The sequence below is a fragment of the Brassica rapa genome, chromosome A06 (assembly GCF_000309985.2).
Source record: "Brassica rapa cultivar Chiifu-401-42 chromosome A06, CAAS_Brap_v3.01, whole genome shotgun sequence".
NCBI classification, from domain to species: Eukaryota; Viridiplantae; Streptophyta; class Magnoliopsida; order Brassicales; family Brassicaceae; genus Brassica; species Brassica rapa.
The window spans coordinates 3,038,318-3,063,375 of record NC_024800.2 but is presented as its reverse complement, the minus strand read 5'-3'; the positions used below and the strand labels follow the sequence as shown (position 1 = coordinate 3,063,375).

The 25,058-nt window shown below is 33.3% G+C and overlaps 1 protein-coding gene and 1 long non-coding RNA gene across 5 annotated transcripts; one reads left to right on the top strand and one right to left on the bottom strand.

The window, feature by feature from the left end:
- Positions 1-5,327: 5,327 nt before the first annotated feature.
- On the bottom strand, positions 5,328-7,918 carry LOC103871533 (L-ascorbate peroxidase 1, cytosolic). Of its 4 annotated transcripts, XM_009149789.3 has the most exons (10): positions 7,708-7,763; positions 7,187-7,235; positions 6,793-6,923; positions 6,523-6,697; positions 6,374-6,439; positions 6,149-6,283; positions 5,980-6,059; positions 5,796-5,898; positions 5,650-5,708; positions 5,328-5,568 (listed from the first exon to the last, which is right to left on the bottom strand). In XM_009149789.3, the coding sequence occupies exons 3-10, from the start codon at positions 6,909-6,911 to the stop codon at positions 5,553-5,555; spliced, it is 753 nt and encodes a 250-aa protein (XP_009148037.1). In that variant the 5' UTR covers positions 6,912-6,923; positions 7,187-7,235; positions 7,708-7,763; the 3' UTR covers positions 5,328-5,552. The 4 variants fall into 4 exon arrangements, with proteins under 4 accessions (XP_009148037.1, XP_009148036.1, XP_009148034.1 ...); XM_009149788.3 differs by lacking the exon at positions 7,187-7,235 and having other exon boundaries at positions 7,708-7,918; XM_009149786.3 differs by lacking the exons at positions 7,187-7,235; positions 7,708-7,763 and adding an exon at positions 7,524-7,565.
- Positions 7,919-13,903: 5,985 nt separating this feature from the next.
- LOC103871532 lies at positions 13,904-17,024 on the top strand. The gene is made up of 2 exons (XR_004448357.1): positions 13,904-14,909; positions 15,007-17,024. It is a non-coding gene; the product is annotated as an uncharacterized LOC103871532 (long non-coding RNA).
- The last annotated feature ends 8,034 nt before the right edge of the window (positions 17,025-25,058 follow it).

The window sequence follows — 25,058 nt, the reverse complement described above, 5'->3', positions numbered from 1 at the left end:
TGGCAAGTCTTAAATATATTTGTTCTCCAAGCTTTACTTGTTCTCCAAGTGGCTTTGTCCACAAGCTTTATTTGTTCTCCAAGCTTTATATTGTAATCCTATATAAAGGACTCATTACTCATGGAATAATATACACCAATTCCTCTCTTCTCTTGTCTTCTCTTCTTTATTCAAAACACGTTATCAGCACCAAACTCTAGCAAGCTAATAGGTATAGATTTTATTTTACAGTTTTAGTTTATTTCTATTCCTTCTTCAAACCATGTTTATTATCAATTCATGGTTTGTAAAAATGGATTCATACAGAGTATGAGCTTAGGAGCTTTAGTCGACAATATTGATCTACCCTTGTTTCAAGGAAAGAAAATCGTTTGATTTAAAAGAGATCTTGTCGATGTTTATAAGCTAATGCTCAATATGATTATAGCCTACACTCGCACGTATTTTATTTATGTATTATCATATGTGATGCTTATATTATGTTATGTCATCACGCTAGCATATATGTTTATATTGTTCATATTGCTTTCACTCGTTAGAATACATCTGTCACATCTTTTATAGGCATGTACACGGCTTCATATAATTATTACAGTTGCATATAGGATTATGACTTTCATAAATTAATTAAGCTGTGAAACTGTCTTGCCCTTAATTCTATTGGTAGCATTCGTTCTTGTGTATAAATTAATATTCCATAGTTTTAACTTTACGGCTGCGTACCATACTTTTATTAATATTTTATGGCTGCATCCCATGTTTTTCTAAAATATGTCACACATCTGATTTTACTTTAGCATATCTGGCTTGAATCGATTAACACGACACACGAATATATTTTGAACATTAACACATGTAGATTGTTAACGAATTATTAGGAAGACGTGTAGGTTGTTAGTCTCATGGAATCTTAAATCAATATTTCTTTATATGATGTGTGAGAAACGTTAATGCATTGATCATAGAATATTGATATTGCCTTATAAGTTGTTTATATTAATCTATATGCATATTGTTATTTACGGATGCATATAATTTAATGTAAAAGCATAGTAATTGATGTTCCTAAAGCATATAATTTACGGCTGCATATAGACTTAGTTTTACAGCTGTGCATTGTTCAATGCTTAAAGATTATATGGTTGACCTTCGAAAATTTTGATAAGAATGATTAGTAATTCAATTGTTCGTTGGTTTATATTATGACTTTTGAGAAACATTTATGCATTGAACATAAAATATTGATATTGCCTTATACATTTTGTACGCAAATATATGAATATATAGCTTATTTACTTTTTAAAAGATCTATACGTTTTGGAAAACAATCCAAAGAAAGGTATAATCCCAAAAGTGATTACCTAATTGTGTATCTTGCAACTAAAGATTACCAGACCTGAAGTCTGTAAATAAATCTCAACTATGTTGGATGTTGAGTTTAAAAGTAAAATTTCTCGAAGAAGTTTTTAATGATGCATATATTATATAAGTAATGTTGTCCAGCAGACAAACGATTGAGAAAAAAAAGGGAGGTTTATAACTATATTTTATTTCTTTGAGACTGAGAAAAATAATGAGCTTTTAAAATTAGATGTTAAATCATGTCTAGTTGATTATAATCATTCTCCTGAAGAGAATATGACATTTTATATTGAGAAAGAAAATCAACACAAATAGTATTGTTCAAGAAAATGAACATAAAAGTGGTTGTAGACGTGAATGTGGATATAAATAAGGTCAAGATCCAAAGAGTTTTTTTTTTTTTAGAACTCATACTCTCACTTGAAGTTGAGAAATAAAGATGGTAATAAATAAATACCCAAGAGTTTCTATTTAAAACTCATTCTCTCACTTGAAGTTGAAGTTGAGAAAATAAAGATGATAAGAGATATGATTCAATCACCCAAATATGAGAGAAAATTATTGTGAGTACAATACATGGTAGTAAAACCTTATAGAATGTTCAGGAAGAAGATATATATGATGCTCCAGAAGAGTACATAATATTACTGCACATAAGAATGCAATTTAAAATCCTTATTGCGTCATATTCTTATAAGTCTAAGAAGTTAAAAGGATTTGAGAAAGAATACATGACCCATCTAGGGTATGTTGTTGATTCAAAATGAGACTCATTCGAGATTGATAAACATGTAGTTTTATCATCTCGAGGGGAAGAGTTAATGAATCTCACATTTAATGATAAGTCAAACATCCAAAAGATTATGTTTGCACTAAACTAAGATTGATGAATCATTCTCAAAGGGAATCTGTGGGATTTTGACACTTATGTTGAGACAGTAAGCAAAAGAAATGCTATATATATTTCAATTCAGAAATATTTCTCAAGACAGTATAAGTATTTTAGAGAAAGTATATACAGCCTCTTATAGATTATACTACACAAAGATTTAGTGTAATGGAGATAAATACAGAGTATACCAGAAGTTTATAAAATACTTGGCATGAATCAGTTAGACCATTTTGGTTCAGTAGTGATGTGAAAAGATACATAAAGATTTATGAATATTCATTGAAGAACCAGAAGATTCTTATGAATGATTTCACATATATTTCTTTCTCATAAGATAAAATGAAAATACGGTTTTCACCAGCCAAATAAAATTATTGGCATAATGGAGATGTTGGTGGACTGATCACCCACTATGCATCTTTATGATATTGGTGAATTCACGTCTTAAAGTCTTTGACGACTATAGAAAAATCACTAGGATAAGTGATAAACATTTTGAGCAACACTAATTCGCATCAAGCCAACAAGTAATTAATGGTTCTCCCCGTCATTGGTAGTGGGTCAGAAACCAACCATTTTCAATCTAAGAATGTTGGATGTGTGATATACATTCCAATTGCTCCACCACAGAGCTTTAAGTAAGATGTGTTTTCAAATGAAGTTGGAATACATGTTGGATATGAATCTCCATTGATTCTTAAGAATCTAGAGCCATCCCCGAAGGATATAAGTAAGACTCGATTTGAATGCCAAAGTTGAATTAGTATTTCCAACATAAGAGGGAGAAAATAAACAGCTCGAAAAGAATATAAGTTCGAATGAATTATCATTGATCCTCAGACTAAAGATAAGTCCAAAAGATAATTCAATTATATAGCTTAGTAAATCAGTTGCCAGACACATTTACTGACCCAAATAAATATAGTGATCAAATCACATATACCAGCTGTAAATGCTCCAAATAAGAATTGATGTTCCAGAAGAACAATATCAAACTGCCAGTTACACCTGAAGCGTAGTAAACATATTGGTTCCAAAGATTAAAAAAAAAAAAAAAAATCCTCGTAAATGAAAGGAGCATAAAGTAATGGTCAAGAGGAATAAGAGTTTGTGAATGATCTCCAGAAGAGACATTAAACATGACTGAAAGAATTCAGGTACCTGAGACAATGAAAAGATCTCAATAAGTGATGTCATGTATGAAATAAAATGGAACTGATAAGCAAATCGACGTCAATGATATTTATGCCAAAAAAATGGCAGTTGATATGATGAATGAGAAAGAGGATCATGAAAGAAAGTCTATTGAAAAGTGTACACAAATAAATGATTGGCCAAGTCAGAAAGAAACAATAGACAAAATACAAACTCTTGTGAAAGAGACAAGTATTTGGACCAGTAGTCCATACACTAGAAAGTGTAAAACAAGTGGGAAATGATTTGTTGCTCATTGAAAGATCAATATGGAATTGATTGTGAAGAGACATAGTCTCATGTGGTAGATGCAACTACTTTCAAGTTTCTTATTATTCTGAAAATAAATGAAGAATTTGAATTATACGACCCACTGGAAACTGGTAATCCCTAAGAGATAAAATCCCTAAAATATATAATCCCTGAAGGATTGTTTATATCAAAGTCATGTTCCCGGGAACTCTAGCTATTCGATCGAAATATGTTTTATGGGATATATGAAATATTTGAAGTAAATCAATACATCTTTATATTTGTCAAGTGATTATAGATCAATAGAATCATTGATTTGAATATCAATAAAACTCCTGAAGAGTTATAGAAAATTGTATTTTGGAAGAAAGCTCTTGACAAGACAAATATTGTCTTTATGTATTCCAAATTGGAGATCTAAAATTAGATGTTATCATAAAGATCCGTGAAGGATTTTATTTAAGATGCTCATATATGTTTGGTCTTGAAGTACCATATTTAAAGTGTTATTGAGCAAATTACTAATCTTTTTCATAACCAAAAGATGTAATTTCATATGACAAGAAAGAAAGTCATAATAGTTACGAATGAGTTATTCGTATGTACGAAACGAATGTCTAGACGATTGTATGTAAGAAGTTTGGTTTGAAGTCCAAATAGACTAAGAAAATATTGTCTATATCAAATAAGAATTGTGGACCAGAAATCTATAGACCTTGAATACTCTAATGGAAAGAGTATTACAATATTCTCAATTTCAAAAGGAGATTTCTCTTATTGGAATGCATATCCTGAAGATATTGCTTTCCGGAGAAGAAATGTGAAATATGTGTGGTTGTACTCTTTTCCCTCATCATGGTTTTTATCCCACTGAGTTTTTCCATGACAAGATTTTAACGAGGCAACAAAGAACACATAAAAGATAGACACCCAAAGAGAATGTTACAATTTGGGAGATGAAAATCTATCATTGTTCTATAGTTTTGGAGATAAAAAGAATCCAAGAAATGATCAGATCATGAAGACTCATGCACTACTGAAGAATGGCGAAGTTCGTTTCCTACAAGTTCGTTCGAGTAAATATTTGGCTGTTTCATTCACCAAGACGCTACCCCTGCTACTTTCAAGAAGCTCACTCATCTTATTGAACTACGTTGTCTCAAAGATCTCGACGTATGTACACATGAGGGGAAGTCATTGCACGCTGCAGTCTTTTTCCTTTAACCATGGTTTTTTCCTATTGGGTTTTTCTGGTGAGGTTTTTAACGAGGCAGCATCTTACGCGCATAATAGACATCAAGGGGAAGTGTTATGAATATTATGGTGATGCCATTATGGCAAATCTTAAATATATTTGTTCTCCAAGCTTTACTTGTTCTCCAAGTGGCTTTGTCCACAAGCTTTATTTGTTCTCCAAGCTTTATATTGTAATCCTATATAAAGGACTCATTACTCATGGAATAATATACACCAATTCCTCTCTTCTCTTGTCTTCTCTTCTTTATTCAAAACAGTTTGACAATTTGTTTGATATGGCCACATTATCATTAACCTTTTTATTCAAAGTTTATGGGCAGGTTTAGGAGATTTCAAACAAAAAGGTTAACAACCACGGCAGAAGAGATACAATAGCTGAGAATAATTGTTTTATTAGAATTGTCTGAGAGCATCATAGCAAAAGAGCAACAGAACTGCGACAAACTCATAATACCACCCAAAAAAAAACAAGCTACGAAGATCCTTCCGAGTACATTAAGCAAATCAAATGACAAAAGTTCAAACGTAATGCAAACCCTCCACCAACCCAAAAACAGCCATGAGTGTCGGGGGATCACACAAGGAACGACACAGCTTAAGCATCAGCAAACCTGCAACCAATGATTCAAATTTAGAATATCATAATACTATTCAATTTACATCTACTCAGATTCAGAGATTCAAAATAGTACCCGAGCTCAGAAAGCTTCAAGTGGGCCTCAGCGTAATCAGCGAAAAATGCTTCCTCGTCCTGTTTTAAATTGTGATAAACCCAACATCAGGTCTCTAAACCAGCTCAAAGAAAAGATTATGAAGTTAAGAAAGAAAGGATGCATACATTAGCGTATTTCTCAACAAGAGGACGGAAAACGGGATCGTCCAACAGAGCCTTGTCAGAGGGGAGCTGAAGAAGACCTTCCTTCTCACCGCTCAAAAGTTCCCTGATGATCGGTTAATAAACATATCAGCATTGAATCCTGGATGAATCAAAACCTAAGAGACTGGAAGCTTGTGATACTCACTTGAAGTAAGAGTTGTCGAAGATGAGAGGGTTTGAAGTCCAGGCACCTTCGAAGCCAGACCTATCCTTGTGGCATCTTCCCTGCGTAAATCATGATTTGCAATCATTCATCAGAACTTGTAAATCCGAAACAACAAAAAAGATAAAGTGTCCGGGAGTGATATACGAACCAGAGTGTGGGCACCAGACAAAGCGACAATGTCCTGGTCAGTTAAACCCATCTGCTTTAAGAAGACCTGCCTCAAGTGGTCACAACCCTTTGTGGCATCAGGGAGACGACCCTCTGGAGGTGGCTGGGGCTTGTCCTGAAACCAAGATATGAATGTCAGTAACAGTCAATCAAATCCCACAGTATTTCCTACAAATAACGACTACATTCTCGCTACATGACTAACCTCTCTTCCAGGGTGGAAAGGAATTTCAGGTCCACCGGTGACTTCAACAGCCACAACACCAGCAAGCTGAAAGATGGATTAGCACATGGTGAGTTAAAATCCAAATCCTCGAGTAAATCAACCACTGACCAAAGAGGTAAAGCATGTACCTGATGGAAATCAGCATGAGAGATGGTAGGGAACTGCTCCCTGATAGGCTCCAACAACCTAAGAGCAATGTGGAGACCATTGTTGGCTCCATGAGCTAGCTCATCGTCAAACCTCATTGTTCCGAAGGGACCACCAGTCCTCGAGGCGCAATCGAATGTTCCAGCTGAGTGCCATCTGCAATTCAAATCAAGCATGAGATAACAGCACATCACACATACATGAGAAACAACACATTGCACATACTTGAGAAAACGGTTTAAGTTACTTACGCGAGGCGAACCATGATTGGTGCACAGTTCTTCTCAGCGATCAAGCCTCTCAGCTTCCTCTTGCACTTCTCAATAGCCTTCTGGTACTCTTCGCTAACAGCTGGGTAGTTCTTCGTCATCTTCGCTAAAACCTGGAAAAAAAAAACAAACGCTCAGGTTTATCAGCTCCAATATTAAATCTACGCACAGATCTACTCCAAAAACAAACGTTATCCACCAAAAAAACTCCTAACTGTAGATAACAATCTGAGAATCATAAACAGCAAGAGCCTTCAATACATCGTCATACCAAAATCAATCACAAGTAAAATCCTTAGAACTAAACTCTTAAACAGCAAACTATATAACAAAGAAACGCCAAGATAGTGAGCTGAAGAAGCCCAATCCATCAAACCTCGAAGAACCGATCAACTAAAAGCGAACCGTAGCTACAGATCCAAGATCTACAACGATAAACACATCATTCAGCTCAAGATTACGCCCAGCATAACAACCACTACTCGTAAACAGCAAAAAATCTCAAAGAACACACAACGAGAGTGAGCTCACGAAGCCTGATTCATCAAAACTCGAGAAGACGGTTGCTAACATCAACTAAAGCGAACCGTAGCTACAGATCGAAAGATCTACAACGCTAAACACACCATTCAGCTCAAGATTACGGCAGGCAAAACGATGGATACTCGTAAACAGCAAAAAATCTCAAAGAAACACAACGAGAATGAGCTCACGAAGCCTGAGAAGACGGTGGCTAACATCAACTAAAGCGAAAACCGTAGCTACAGATCCAAGATCTACTAAGATAAACGCATCATTCAGCTCAGATAAAGCCACGCATAGCGATGATCCTATCCACTAAACGAAAGCAGAAACGACGAATCGAAGGCAAGAGGGAGAGAGTTTTCTTCTTTTTACCTTTTTCGAGAGGAAGATAAGAATCTGGATGGGCACGAGGTGAACACGAGTACTTTAATTTTTAGAGCGTTGTGGAGAGGAAGTCTTTATATATATAGAAGGCTTGTTTCGAGCGGGGAAGAGGAAGCGAACGTTCTAGTAGATCTACTAGATGCCGTCGGATCTCGGATATCGTGTGGTCAATATTCGACAATTTAATCAACGGCTGAGATTCAACGCGCGATTTTCAAATGGACGGTCGGATGTGAGAGTTGCTGAGTTGGTGGGTTATAGGTGGGAAAAGAATAAATCTTTCGAAATTATTTTTGCATATAACTAGGGATTAACCCGGGCTACGCCCGGGATTTTTATTTTTTTCTAATTTAAGTTGTTAAATTATTTATATTTAGGCTATGATATATATTTATATAAATGTTAAAATGCATGTCATAATTAAAATTTATTTTTAAATTTTAACACGTTAAATTAACATATTTTTTACTATTTAAATATTTTTTTGTAATTTTATTGGCTATCTAGTTATCATATTTACCAAAACTATCTTTTGAGTGTTGGAATAAATGTTTTAGAGATTTTATTAAACTGCATAGTATTTTCGGATGGACCATATGCTCAACATTCGATCGATCCATAAAAAGATGGTCGATCTCCTTGGCCAGGTAAATAAAATTTTAGCAAAAATATATTTTATTTTCAAATAATAAGTATATAACTATTCTTTTTAATATTTTTTAATTGTATTTTTTGATTAAATTATTGTATTATAATGGTTATGTAAATATTTTTTGTGATGTTTGAATTTGTGTTGTTCGTATACTTAACCTAGATGATATTGATATTTAACAATTTATTGTTTTCTGGAAATAGAAAATAATGATATATCAAAACGTATCTAATACTTGTTAAATGATAGTATAATGTAAATTACATCCATTATTTGAAAATAACCATTTGTTGTTTTTATTTTTATTTTAAATCAGAAATTATTTTTATTTAAAAACATTATTCATATATAATATAATAGTTTAAGTTTGGAAGATTAATCTATATATAAAAATTATGTATATTTATTAAAAAATAATTTAAGATATTATATATTGAGTATATGAATAAAAGCTGAATTTCTTATCTTGAAAATCAGATATTTATATTTTTGTCTTCATGTTATACTCACCAATCCATCATTGATATTTATAACTCAGTATGTTTTTTAAAAAACTTAGTTTTAAGTAATAAACGAATTTAATAAATTAAATTCATCACCTATAATGTTCTGTAAACTATATTTGAAAACTCTCTAAAATTATATTTTAAGCATAATATTATTATTATTTAATTTAAGTTATTTTAAACATAATATATGCTAAACAAACTTAAATTATATTTACAATAGGACCATCCTAAACCAGTTAGTAAACCAAAAACAATACTAAACCAACATGAACCAATACCTGATTCGGCGAGGAAGGAAGTGTTTCAGGATAAATGTTTGAATGGTTATTAACTGAAATGGTTTGATCATGAAAGAGTTATTATGAATATTAACAATAAAATTATGGATTAGATTAATTTAAATTTGTAAGAATACCTTTGAGTCTATGAAAAGCAATTCAATTCCCATGAATAAGTTTAGCTTTTGGAAGTTGCGGGTTTCCCAACAATGAATCCACCTAACAAAAAGTTTGTTGTTATAAAAAAAATCTCATTCAAGGTCATTAAAGGTTTCTGGGACGGCAAGAGTTGATGGTGAAACCATTTGTTTGCTCGAGTGCTTTGAAATTTTCCTTAATAGTGTGAGGTTGATGTGGATGGAATAATGAGTTTTATAGGGACTTTCTTGATGTAAAACTATACATTTTTTTTTTGTTTAATGTGGTATTTTCATTTTTATTTAATTTACTACCATTTTAAGATAGAAGTACATTTTAAGATAGATGCTTAAATCTTAATGTACTTTTTCTATTTTTTTAAATGTTTATTTCCATTTCTTATATTTTTATTTACGTAATATCTATATTTTATATTTTAAAATAGATATTTAAATATTAATGTACTTTTTCCATTTTTTAAATTGTGTATTTACTTATATTATATATTTTACATTTTAAGATAGATGTTTAATGCTTGATGAACTTTTTCCATTTTTAAAAAAATTGTGTATTTACTTATTATTACATATATAATTCATATATTATATATTTACATTATTTACTTATTATTTATTTTCCTGTATATGTATTTCCATTTCATGTACTTTTCATTTACTTAATATCTCTATTTTACATTTTAAGATAAATGTTTAAATATTAATGTACGTTTTCCATTTTTTCTAAATTGTATATTTCCATTTGTTATACTTTTTATTTACGTAATATCTATATTTTAAATTTTAATATATATTTTTAAATCTTAATGTAATTTACCATTTTTTAAATTTGGTATTTACTTATATTATATATTTACTTATTATTTATTTTTCTTTATATTGTGTATTTCTATTTCTTATACTTTCTATTTGCTAATAATTTTATATCTTAAGATTGATTTACATTTTAAGATAGATGTTTAAATACTAATGTACTTTTTCCATTTTTTAAAATTGTGTATTTTCTTTTCTTATACTTTCTATTTACTTAATATCTATATTTTACATTTTAAGATAGATGTTTAATATTTAATGTACTCTTTCCATTTTTTTAAAATTGTGCATTTACTTGTTATTGTATATATAATTCGTATATTTATATATTTATAATATTTACTTATTATTTATTTTTCTATATATTGAGCATTTCTCTTTCTTAAACTTTATATTTAGTTAATGTCTATATTTTATATTTTAAGATAGATGTTTAAATTTGTACGTATTTTTCCATTTTTAATGTAAAACGGCAATGTTTAATAGAAGAACTTGGACAAATAGTCAAATAGTTATATTTATGTTTTTTTTTTTTTATAAAATGGTAATGTTACATTATGAAGATAACCCGTTTTTTTAGTGAACAAGGACAATCTTACATATGTTTAATGTAGTTTTTCTATTTTTTTATGTTGTATGTTTACATATTATTGTTATTTTTAAATGTAAAATGGTAATTTTACATATGTTTAATGTGGTATTTCCATTTTTTATATTGTATGTTTACATATTATTTATTATTTTCGAAATTATATATAATATTTTTTTTACAAAATAGTAATTTTACATTATGGAGATAAGCCGTCTTTTTGTTTAGTGAAAATGGTAATCTTACATATGTTTAATGTAGTTTTTCAATTTTTTTTGTTGTATGTTTACATATTATTTTCTTAAATAAAAATGTAAAATGGTAATTTTACATATGTTTAATGTAGTATTTCCATTTTTATGTTGTATGTTTTACATATATTTATTATTTTCGAAATTATATATAATGTTTTTTGCTTTGTTTATAAAACGGTAATGTTACATTATGGAAATAGACCGTCTTTTTTTTTAAGTGAAAAATAGTAATCTTACATATGTTTAATGTAGTTTTTCAAATTTTTTATGCTGTATGTTTACATATTTTTTATAAATTTTCGAAAATAAGTAATATTAAAATGTAAAACTGTATTTTATGCCACGTGTCATCTTTCAGGATTATATTATATATTTACTTATTATTTATTTTTCTTTATATTGTGTATTTCTATTTCTTATACTTTCTATTTGCTAATAAATTTATATTTTAAGATTGATTTACATTTTAAGATAGATGTTTAAATATTAATGTACTTTTTCCATTTTTTTAATTGTGTATTTCCTTTTCTTGTACTTTCTATTTGCGTAATATCTATATTTTACATTTTAAGATAGATGTTTAAATCTTAATATACTTTTTCCATTGTTTTTAAGTTGTGTATTTCTTTTTCTTATACTTTTTCTTTACTTAATATCTATATTTTACATTTTAAGATAGATGTTTAATATTTAATGTACTCTTTCCATTTTTTGAAATTGTGCATTTACTTATTATTGTATATATAATTCGTATATTTATATATTTATAATATTTACTTATTATATATTTTTTATATATTGAGTATTTCTCTTTCTTATACTTTATATTTAGTTAATGTCTATATTTTATATTTTAAGATAGATATTTAAATCTTTACGTATTTTTCCATTTTTAATGTAAAACGGCAATGTTTAATAGAAGAACTTGGACAAATAGTCAAATAGTTATATTTATATTTTTTTTTCGTTTTTTTATAAAATGGTAATGTTACATTATGAAGATAAACCGTTTTTTTAGTGAATAATGGTAATCTTACATATGTTTAATGTAAAGTTTCCATTTTTTTTATGTTGTATGTTTACATATTATTGTTATTTTTAAATGTAAAATGATAATCTTACATATGTTTAATGTAGTATTTCCATTTTTATGTTGTATGTTTTACATATATTATTATTTTTTAAATTTTATATAATGTTTTTTGTTTTTTTTTTATAAAACGGTAATGTTATATTATGGAGATAAGCCGTCTTTTTTTTAAGTGAAAAATAGTAATCTTACATATGTTTAATGTAGTTTTTCCATTTTTTATGCTGTATGTTTACATATTTTTTACAATTTTCGAAAATAAGTAATATTAAAATGTAAAACTATATTTTATGCCACGTGTCATCTTTCGGGAAAAAAATTTTCCGCTGATGTGGACGCCCTATGGAGCCTCAAAAGCTCCCTTTTATTAGTAGAGATTGGCAAGGTGCTATTGGAGGAAACATGCTTCGTGTGGCGGGCCCACCATAAAGGCGAGGATTTTGATTTATGATTTTTGTGAGAAATGACGAAATTAGCCTCGGGGTGTGGATAGTGCGGAGATGTTTGGTGGTGGGCATTTACGTTAATTTAATCGTCAGCTGGTGTGAACGCGTCCATGCACAAATAGATTCCGTTTGGACTAACGAAAATGATAACGTCACAGTGGACGATTATTAAGGTTTATCAACCATCACTCCCTGATTGGTTTTAAAAAGGGTGTAATTATGAGTTGGTCCGTATCGGTTTACTTTGACTTAGACAAATAGGAACTGAAATTCAATACTAATGGTTTTGGTTGAATGGTTGTAAACTGTAATTGTTAGGTAAGCGTGGTTAGGTCACACAGGCAAGAATCATGATTTTGAAAGGATAAGTCGTGAGGAAAAACGTTGAAAAAAGAACAGATGATGTGAAAGTAATTTACCTTTCAGTATCCTCAAGCCGTAAGATTTTCACATCGTTTAGTTTCACATCATTTTGTTTTAAAGGCTTAGGTTTGTCCACGTGAAACCTAAGTAAAGGTGGAAATAGATGACTAAGAGCAGAAATTATATTTTGAAATTTTCAAAACTCTAGATTTGAATTTCTTCTCCAAAAGCAAAATTTCAAACTCAAATTCAAAACTATTTGTATTTTATAATACGGTCTTTATATTTGTCATAACTAATTTGAATTCATAAAACTTTTATAAATAACTAGCGCATATATAAACATATTACAACAATATTAATTAATAAAATAGTCTATTGAAATATAAAATTTAAATAAAAATAACTTAATTAATATTAAACTTCAAACAAAATACCTTATTCCATAAAATGATTTTTGTAATGCATATATGATATATTAGTATATTTTGAAGTCAAAATGGCTCTCCTCATTTTTACTTCGTAGATTACGAGCTAAACTTGTTAAAATCGGGTGATATTGATACTAGTAAATACATAAGATCGGAACAAGAAAATAAAAAAGAAACATAAAATATCGCTAAAAGACTAATTTATTTTCGATGATATTAATACTCGTGAATATATATATTCGATATGAATAATAAAAAATTGTACGAAGAAGACATCAAAAACAACAATAACAACCATCTTCAGTTACACAAAAAACTTTGGACAATATTTGAAAATTTTGAAGATTCCGGATCAAACTTACCTAACTATTAGTGTTGTTGTAAAATTTAAATTTGTGTAATAGTTATGTCTTCATGTAATTTTTTAAAATCATTTTTGTTAAGTTTCTTTTGTATATTATTGTTGTTTAAATCTAATTTAAAATATTTTAAATTTTTTTTTAATTTTATGTGTAAAATTTAAAATTTGTAAACAAAGTTTTAAATATTTATGAGATATAATTTTTTTAAGGATTAAAACAATAAAAGAGAAAATATTTATGAATCATAAAAGTGATGTGTGATTGTAGGGACCAAAATGCAAATAAAAATGTGAAACTTCAAATTTGAAGTTTTGAGGAGTGAAACTCTATATTTGAAGTTTCACTACTCAAAACTTCAAATTTGAAGTTTTGAAGTTTTTTTTTGGAGAGCAAAAAACTTCATATTTGAAGTTATAGAGTATCTTTTGGAGATGCTCTAAGAGCATGATATAATAGGATTCGTAGGGAAATATTAGAAACCGTCTCTTAACTTTTAACTAAAAAAATAAGAACCGGCTTTTAGATAAGATGTTTAAGAGTCGGTTCTTAACTTTTTTATTTAAAAGTTAAAAGATAGTTTCTTATATTCCGTTAAGAACCGACTCTTAAACATCTTATCTAAAAGCCTTTTTATTTTAAAGTTAAAAGATAGTTTCTAATCCCACTCTATTTTTTCCTCTAAAATAGAGTTTAGAATAAAAATATTCCAATTGTACTATTTTTCTACTCTATAATAGTGTAAACCTATTTTTTTTTCTATATATAGAGTAATTTTTCTTTTGTTCATCATTCTATTTTTCATTTTAAAATAGAGTACCATTGAAACAATATTCAACTCTATTATAGAGAAAAAAATAGAGTAAACCACTGGAAATGATCTAAAAAACTTAAAAACTCCCAAAGATCAAAATAAAAAGGCTTCTTCTTAATTTAGCCCACCAAAAGCAAAATGAGCCACTAATTTATCTCCTCTCACTCCGGCTTAGCAACAGCCAACAGTTACATGAGATACGAAACAGTCTTAGACTTGTTTCTCGTTAGTTTTATTTATCTTAAGACTATACTTGATCCGAGTTCGTAGGACACTAGTAGCCACTAAGGAAGTTATCTTTTTCTTCCAAATTGGACTTCTTGAGTTCTTGTGTAATCAACAAACGAAGAGGCTTCGATAAAGAAGATAGAAAACGCGTTTGACAACAGAGTTGATGCTGAAAGAACTCTCCGGGAGATCAAGCTTCTTTGCCACATGTATGTAATATCTTCTTCACTGATTCCATTTGGTTTGATGAATCGCGTGTAAATATATGATGTATAGTTGAATTATCGTGTTCACACATCTACGCAGGATATTAAAATGAAACATAAATGGAGCCACCAGAGAATGAGGTTCGAAGATGTGTATATTGTTCAGCAGCTGAAACTTAGCACTGAGGTAAACACATGTTACAAGCAATTCTCTGTTTGTGTGTATTGTTAGCTCTAAGTTTCACTAGATGACTGATCTTGACTTCTTGAGAAGCAATAATTCTCGGAAGTACGTAAAGCAACTCCCACGTTCAAACAAACACTCATTTAGAGAAACGCATATCACAGATGCTGCCCGTATTTTTGTTTGCCTTGGGATGGTATAAATATGAAATACTAAAAAAAATGTTTTTATTGACTTGGAAGTAGAGGAAGCGTTGAAGCAGCCCTACTTGGCCAGTCATCTCTATGTGATTAACGAGAACCAACTTGTCCTTCTACTTTCAGCTTCGACTTTGAGGACACAACCTTGGATGAACAAGAGATCAAGGATATCTTATCTTGAGAGAGTCTTTACACTTCCAGGATAAGTGGTCTCCCACAATATAAGACGCTTGACCGCCAAACCATGTGCTATTCGAAGCTGTGAGAAATAGGTGAAAATGGTTAGTAGTATTCTAGTGTGTGTTTTGTATTGTCAGTGAATTATGCAGTCCGAAGAAAGTGACAAGCTTTTGCGTGTTGTATACGTATATAATAACTCGACAAACACAAATTTTCTGACTATTCCATTTTCCTCATAGAAAGTAGAAACCATGGGAAACCGTCATCTTTTCCAGAGCTTGCGTTTGGATTTTATTTTAAGTTATATATAAAAACATTTATGATATATCATAAAAAAATCAAAACGATGATACATTTCGAGAATTTAGATTTTTTTTTTGTTCTAAAGTGTGAAATGGCATTCGAACATATATCTATGTAAGACGTTTTCTCGCATGAGCTAGCGTATAATATATCTACAAATAATTTCTTACCGACCAAACCATCCAAGATCAAGCTAATTTGGCTATAATCAGCCTAAAATATCTACTTTCACCAAATTCCAAAAAAACATATCCCAACTCAATAAGAAAATTCATGTGACAGTGTGTATACCCACCTCATAGGTGAACTTTTGAAATATAATCTACAACCTAGTGTTTTAATTAACAGAGCTAGTGTGTTGTCAAAAAAAAAAAACAGATCTAGTGTTGTGACGACTTGTCTACAGTTTATGAAACTTTAACTGCACGATTTGTACTACAATTCCTTCCTACAAATATTTGGCCCAAAAACAAAAGCTGCATAGCTGGTTTATCAAACTTTCGTATTCGGTCATGCAACTAGCCGATTTTTTAATATATGCTACGTTAAACTATGCCGGAAAGTAATATTCTAGCTGTGCATACTATTTGGTGATTTTGTATACAATATACAAATCGAAATTGGACCAAGCAAGTCAACATCTTCATATGTATACATATTTTTGGTGTGTCAATAAACGTGAAAACATATCTAAACGAAACCCTATTACTACAAAAAGCCAAACACGTCTTAGTTATATGAATGCTGGCTCCAAATAATTAATAAGCATTATCTCTGTATAACCATACTTTTTTATAGATTACATGTTCCTTTCTTAATTAAATAACTTGAGCTGCCAATCTAACTTCTAATTTAAACTTATCTTCTTTAATGTTTCAAACAAATGTAGAAAGCAACTAGACCGAATTAACTTGCTAATTTAAACTTATCTTCACTCAAACGTTGATTGAAAATCTGAGATATTTACACAATTCAATTCAAATTCAAAAATGACTAGAATTTTAAATGCTGGACCAATACAATTACGGTTAGGAAGACTGATTAAACTAAGACTTATTCTTGGGTTCACTCCCTAGGGTGAACCTCTAGGTTCACCAACCAATAGGATTGTTTTATTTTATATTCGAAATCTTTTAAAAAAGGAAACAAAATATTTTCTCAAGTTATAAGTTATATTATATTTTTAAAATAAAAAGGTTAAAATAAATAAATTTAAAAAGTAGTAATTAAAAAAAAAAAATTTTTAACATTCTCAACAAAATACTAAACTCTAAATCCTAATCCCTAATCCCTAAACCCTAAATCCTAAACCCTTGGGTAAACCTTAAACCTTTGGATAAATCCTAAACTTCAAATCAAAAACACTAAACACTCAAGGGTTTAGGGTTTTAAGATTTAGTGTTTTTGATTTAGAGTATGAATTATCCAAGGGTTTGGAGTTTACCCAAGGGTTTATAGGGTTTATGATTTAGGGTTTAGGGATTAGGATTTAGGGTTTAGTGTTTTGCTGAAGACGATAAAAATATTTTTTTTTTTTAAATTTGTTTTTCTCTAACTACTATTTTTTCTAATTTTTTTAACCTTTTTATTTTAAAAACATAATATATCTTGACAATATTTTGTTTCCTTTTCTAAAAAATATCGAATTTGAAATAATAAAATCTTATTGGTTGGTGGACCTAGAGGTTCACCCTAGGGGTGGACCCAAGAATAACTCATAAATAAATATGAAATTTGGTTATATTTAGTGCTAAGGAGTAATGACCATTCTTAATTGGAAATTGTCATATGTTGGTGTGTATTTAAAATTTTAATGTTATATGTACTGCTCTATATGCTCGTATCATTTATGTATATGCAGCAGCAGTATAACATGTATGGAACATATAATGTATATACATGCTTTTCTACTTCGTGTTGTATAATGACGTAATTGTTCTCTAGTGAAAAATAGATAATTAACATTCAAGCCAAACTAACATTATTATTCTTGTTTAATATTACTCAAAACAACATATGGATACCACACATACAGACGTACACAAAACACCATTCATATAAGTTGATATGACAACAACACAAATACGTCTGCAATCCATGTGTGGTTAGAAAAAATAGTAGTTAGAGAAAAACAAATTTAAAAAAAAAAAAAATATTTTTATCGTCTTCAGCAAAACACTAAACCCTAAATCCTAATTCCTAAACCCTAAATCATAAACCCTATAAACCCTTGGGTAAACTCCAAACCCTTGGATAATTCATACTCTAAATCAAAAACACTAAATCTTAAAACCCTAAACCCTTGAGTGTTTAGTGTTTTTGATTTGAAGTTTAAGATTTATCTAAAGGTTTAAGGTTTACCCAAGGGTTTAGGATTTAGGGTTTAGGGATTAGGGATTAGGATTTAGAGTTTAGTATTTTGTTGAGAATGTTAAAAATATTTTTTTTTAATTACTACTTTTTAAATTTATTTATTTTAACCTTTTTATTTTTAAAATATAATATAACTTATAACTTGAGAAAATATTTTGTTTCCTTTTTTAAAAGATTTCGAATCTAAAATAAAACAATCCTATTGGTTGGTGAACCTAGAGGTTCACCCTAGGGAGTGAACCCAAGAATAAGTCTTTATTTATTATTTTATTATCTGTATTTTCATCTTTAATTTCTAATTTCATAAGAAGATGCAACAATTAGACAAGATGCAACAATAACCGATTTTTGATTATAATGATAAATGGATACTCGTTACCGCTGCTCGACGCTCGTACGTGTTGTCTGCAACATGCACAATGATCTTGTCATGAGGATGTTAGGTTAGATAAACATTATAAGGCAACTTATTATGATTTTGCAAAATTTGGTGCACTAGGTTTGAAGCGAAAAGATGAGTTAACTGATTGTTTATTTCCACAAAAGTTGTAATTCTATGCATTTTAAGCATGGACGAGACTAGTTCGCTAATGCATGCATCATCAGGGAGTCGGAAACTAATAACGTAATATCATCGTTAAGCAAAAGTCTTTTAACGTGGTAACACCAAGAAAATTGATCACGGGTTCCGTATAAACAATAGTTTGTGTGAAGTAGCAGAATATGACAATTACGCCTTACGTAACGTTCGTTGGATATAGGTGAAAATGCAGAGAAGCTCTAACGTAGAATACGATTATTTTTATGTTTTAGCAAAAATATAATAGACAAAAGGTAAATGCTTTCAACAAAATGTTTGCCAGCAAAAGATCATCTGTCTTGTTGATGTCTTAAAGGCCTCGAAGGTCAACAGAATTTCAATATTTTACCGAGGGAGTTGTTATTGTGGTAGCCTAACTAAAGCCTAATTAAATGAGATTAAATTAAACTGCTCTAAAGTGCTAGGAGTAACATTAATATCATGTACACGTGTCGCATTTTCCTTTGAATTTGGCTTTAAATGGTTCCCTCGTAACATAGCCAGCAGCTGAAACGCGTCGTAGTTAATCACAGTACCGTTGGAACCATTTAAAACAAAAAGGCCACTCTGCATGCATGCCTGCCTGTGTCCCATTAATTAGAAAAGTCCTTCTGGTGAGACTTGAACCAACCAAAAAACAAAAAAAATATAGTTAGGACAAACAAAGCGCGTGGATTTAAAACGTGGGACCCACTCTGACGTCATTTTGTTTTTCACCTCCTTACAAAAATAAAATCAAACGATGAGTAATTTGGCCATTGTCTATGCACCGACGTCACCCGTAAGGCGATAGCCGATAGTTGACAGCTATTACAAAAATGTCCCAAAAATGTTCTATCATCCATAAATAAATTAATACACATTTGAAAAAAAAATAGTTTAATTCAGTCAGATTCGATATGATTAGATGAAATTTTAAAGTTAATTGAAACCACTAGTTTGATTTTTTACCCAAAAAAACTGTGAAACTGTGAAAAGATTTGAACAAAAACCTTAAGGTCAAAAAGTCAAAAGCTCTCTGGCTCAGTTATCGATGTCGAACCCGTGGGCCTCAGGCCGCCGTTCATCCGTCTCGCCTCCGTCGTCTTGTGCCTCCGGTGATAAGAGAATCCTCATCCCACCTGACCCCCCTGACTCTAATCTCCCGTTAGCCCAATACCCACCTCTCTCCCCAACCATTCCCACCCGTCGTGAAAAAGCTCTAGTTAACTCTACTATTGTCTCTCCTTATCCAACTGGCCAACAGATCTCTGCTGGTCTCTCTGAAACTGGTATTGCTCTTTGCAATGTCGATGTAGAAATGGTTCTGGGGCCTGTTTCTGTTGCGGATCCCATTACCAGATCTGATGCAACTGTAGGTGCTACTGTAGATTTCCAGATCCAACCTTCAACTACTGTAGTTCCACCTACAGAATTCACAAACAACTTGCAAGAAAAATTCACTGTGTTACTTCCCAAGTTTAGCTCCCCTATCCAAACTAACCCAGCCTTGTCTCCAACCCCAACTATAGCCAGTACCTCTGGCGATGAGGATTTGCCCCATGCTTCTATTCCACACCCTAACCATCCCGTTCCTCCTGGTAACTCTCAACCTGTCCCCAACCCCTCTCTAGTTGAAAAGATCAGGAAATCTGAAGATAAATCCCTCAAAAGACTTGCCCCTGTCACTATATCTGCTTCAGGTAGACCTTCAGTACTGATTCCTGATGCTGTCTTCCAAAAAGGAGCTGATATGCACAAAGACTTCATTGTTTGTGTCTTTAATGGAAGATCCCCTCCGTTTAGTCAGATTCAAAGTGTCCTCAACCACTTGTGGGGAAAAGGCAAGAGACTGGAGATTCACAACAATCCCTCCTCTCACAGTCTCCTTGTTCGCATCACAAGTGATTATTTGAAGCAAAAAATATTGGAAAAAGGTTACTGGTATGTTGGGGACTCCTTGTTCCACACCAAGCAGTGGACTACGACCAACAAGTCTTTGGCTCCCTCCTTCTCATCAATCCAAATATGGGCGCATCTTACTGGTATCCCTCTTGATCTTCGTCACCAGGAAGGACTCAGTTTGGTTGCGGGGCTCGTAGGAGAACCTAAAGAGACCGACGATTTCACAAAGAACTTAGTTAGCCTCACTTTAGCTCATGCCAAAGTTGAGGTTGATCTCACAAAGCCGTTACCTGATGTTGTTGAGTTCACTAGGCAGTCAGGGGAGATAGTTGAAGTTCTTGTCTCCTTTCCTTGGCTCCCACCTACCTGTTCCCATTGTAAAGAACTTGGACATGTTGTTCGCAACTGTCTTCTTGTCCCCCTTCCACCTAAGGCTCCCCCCGCTAACCCCTCAAAAAATAAAACTCCCACTATCCCCAAAACCCCCTCTGGCATCAACCTTCATCTTAAAACCCCCACAAAAACTCCTTCAAAAACCCCTACAAAAACACTTTTAAAGAGCCACCCCTCCTCCTCTTCCAGTGTTCCATCTCCTTCTCTGTCCCTTCCTGAACCTTGTCCTGTTGTTCCTGTGGGTTCAAATAACTCTGTCGCTTCGGTCACTATCCATTCTGGGTTGCCCTCAACTTCTAAAAACCTGAAACCCCTTTCCTCCTCTAGCCTTTTTGTCCCTCCGCCATTCTCTTTCGCTTCCATTAAAAACCCTTCTCTAGATGTCCCTAGCCCCACCTATCAACCATCTCTAAAACGCTCCCGTTCTGACCCATCCATCTCCCCTCCAAATAACCTTTCCCTTTTTTCAAACTCCTCTCGTCCTCCTATTTGCCCTTATACCACTAATCAGTTCTCTCTTTTGTCTACCCTAGACTCATCTGGTTTTATGGATGAGCCTAACCCTTCTTCTTAATGTGTACAAAACTATTTTTTTGGAATGTCCGAGGAATAAATGACCCGGGCAAGCATACCCCTTTTTGTGATTGGATTAGATTTCATAAGCCCTCTTTTGGTGTCCTTCTAGAAACCCATATTAAAGATCAGAATATTACCAACCTTTTGTCGATCTTGTGTCGAGGATGGCGGTTTGCTTCAAATCATGCCTCCGATGATGATGGAAGAATTATAATTGTTTGGAGGGATGATGTCAACGTCAGGATCTTGCATCAATCTCGTCAATCAATTACTTGTGAAGTCACTCTACCTGCTACTGCTCCCTTTATCTATACAGCAGTCTATGCTTCAAACTTCAGAGCTGAAAGAGTTGACTTATGGGTTGAGCTTCTTGATGTGTGTCAAACGTATCAGCTTCACTTGCAACCTTGGATCATCGGAGGTGATTTTAACGAGATAATGCATCCTTCGGAACATTCCCTCATGGAAGTAAATGTCACTACACTGCAAATGCAAGAGTTCAAAGACTGTTTACAGCAACTAGAAGTCTTTGACCTGAGATTTCAAGGTCCCCGCTTCACGTGGAGTAACCACTGTCCGGAAGGTCCCATAGCAAAGAAGCTTGATCGCTTGCTTGTCAACTCCAACATCATCTCTATCTTCCCAAACTGTGTTGCCACTTTCTACCCCACCCTATTCTCGGATCATAGCCCTTGTGTCCTTGATCTAGCCCACCACCTGCCCCTAGCCGGAACCATGCCTTTTCGTTTCTTTAACTACCTAACCCGTCACCCCTCTTATCATCAACTGGTACTTGAGACATGGAGTCAAGCCGGAAGTTTGGCACTGAACCTCACAAAACTGAGCTGGAAGCAAAAGAGTGTTAAGGGAGTGTTAAAGCAACTGAATCGAGAAAATTTTTCAAACATTCAAGTGAGGGTATTAGAAGCTAATAGTTTGCTACAATCTGTGCAGGTGCAAGCTCTTGATGATCCCTCAGCAGAAAATTTCCAAGAAGAAAGGCGCATCCATGAAAACTGGGTGTTTCTTCGTGGAATAGAGGAAAGTTATTTTCGGCAAAAATCAAGGATCAATTGGTTGATTGAAGGGGATCAGAACACTGCCTACTTCTTCAGGATTTTCCAAGCCAGATGCAGTTACAACTCGATCAGGTCGTTTGTCCTGACTTCAGGCATCATCATTACTGACCCTCAACTGATGAGTCTTCATGCTATTACGCACTTTCGTAATCTGTTGGGTCCTGATGTTGTTCATGTCCCTGCGATTTTCTCCCCACCGTCTTGGTTTGTTGGATTATGCGCCTTTTCTCCAACTCAAACTCAAGTCTCTTCCATGATTACCATTCCATCTGCTGATGAAATAACCACTCTGATGTTCAAACTAAATCCAAACAAGGCCCCTGGTCCCGACGGCCTCACTTCAGCTTTCTACAAATCTTCTTGGAGTTTTCTTGGGCAGGAGGTTGTTGCGGCAGTCTCTCACTTCTTCCACCACTCTTTTATGCCTTCATCAACCAATTCTACTATCCTAGCTCTTGCGCCAAAGTTCCCTGGAGCTTCACTAATCTCGGAATATCGCCCCATCAGCTGTCTTAACACCCTCTATAAGCTGGTGGCAAGGCTTCTGGTTCGTCGCTTGAAGCCTCTCCTCCCTTCCTTCATTGTCCCGAATCAAACAGCTTTTGTAAAGGACAGGTTGTTAGTTGAAAATACAACTCTAGCAGGAGAGCTGGTGAACGGTTATCATCGGAGACAAGGGCCAAAAAGAATTACCATAAAGGTGGACATAGCGAAAGCTTTCGACACCATCTCTTGGGAATTTCTTTTCAACTGCTTAGAAGGACTTCACCTACCCTCTCAGCTAGTAGGTTGGCTCAAAGCTTGTGTATGCTCCACAAATTTCACCATTGGCTACAACGGCATGGTCCATGGATATTTCAAAGGCAAAAGAGGTCTCCGGCAAGGAGACCCGCTTTCTCCCTATCTTTTTGTTATTGCAATGAATATCCTCTCTATCATGTTGAACAATGCGGCTGCGGAAATGAAGATCAAATACCACCATAAGTGCTCCAACTCGCGACTCACCCACCTGTGTTTCGCCGACGACCTGCTTATCTTCGTCGATGGTTCAATTGACTCTGTGCAAAATGTTCTTCAGGTATTAAGAGAGTTTGAGCTGCGGTCTGGTCTTGCTGTCAGTGTTCAAAAGAGTTCTTTCTTTTCGTCTGGACTTTCACAGCAAGAAGTAGACACGATAAAAGCTTCTACGGGCATGCCTAATGGCCTCCTTCCGGTTCGCTACCTGGGTGTTCCATTATGCACCAAAAAACTAACCCTCGCCAACTGTGAAGTCTTGATCCAACTAGTAAAGGCAAAATTCAATTCATGGACAGTCAAGACGTTATCTTTTGCAGGGAGATTGTTGCTGATTAAAACGGTAATAGCGGGAATTACTAACTTCTGGTGCTCAAACTTTCTTCTCCCTAAAGCTTGCATTGCAAAGATCAACTCTCTGTGTGGTATGTTCCTTTGGAAGGGCTCAATCGAGGGTCACCACGCTGCTAGGGTCTCTTGGGAGACGGTCACAAAATCAAGGGAAGGTGGAGGACTAGGGATAAAGGATTTAGGGACATGGAATAGAGCATGCTGTCTAAAACTTATCTGGATGCTATTTTTTCAAGGAGGGTCAGTTTGGGTTGCTTGGTTCAGGTCGGAGGTGTTACATGGTTCCTTATCAAACTACTGGACAGTCAACACTAGTACAACAAACTCTTGGCTGGCAAACAAGCTAATAAAGATGCGGGGGGAGGTTTATACCTGGATACAATTGAGAGTGGGCAATGGAGTTAATTGCCGCTTCTGGACTGATAACTGGTCCGCACTTGGTTCTCTTCAAGGTTACTTTGCAGCTGGCTCGGCTTCAAGACAAGGAATTCCTCTCACTGCCACTCTTTCTGATCTGAATAGAAATGGTAGCTGGACTCTTCCTCGACCTCGCTCTGAAGAAATGGTGCAAGCTCAGATCGCATTAACTATGGTGACACTAGGGGAAGAAGAAGATAGCTATGAGTGGGTTGTTACGGGTACGCATACTGTGAAGTACAAAACTTCACTAATATATTGGAAGCTGAAGGGAGATGAACCATCCGTTCCTTGGGCGAAGGTCGTGTGGTCCACTTTAGGAATTCCAAAGCATAACTTTCTTATGTGGCTGTTCGTTCTGAATAGGTGTCCTACTAGAGATCGTCTTAGGAGTTGGGGCTTGGCTGTAGACTCTGTATGTCTTCTCTGCAACTTGGAGGAAGAATCTAGGGATCATTTGTTCTTCAGATGCGCTTACTCTTGGAGGGTCTGGTCTGAGATCGCGCGCCGCTGTGCTATCGTGCCATCACCGGACTGGGAGGAAACGATGAATCAGATGATATCCCTTCGTGGAAATAGGCTCTTCAAGCGTTTGATTCTTCTATGCTGGAAAGGAGT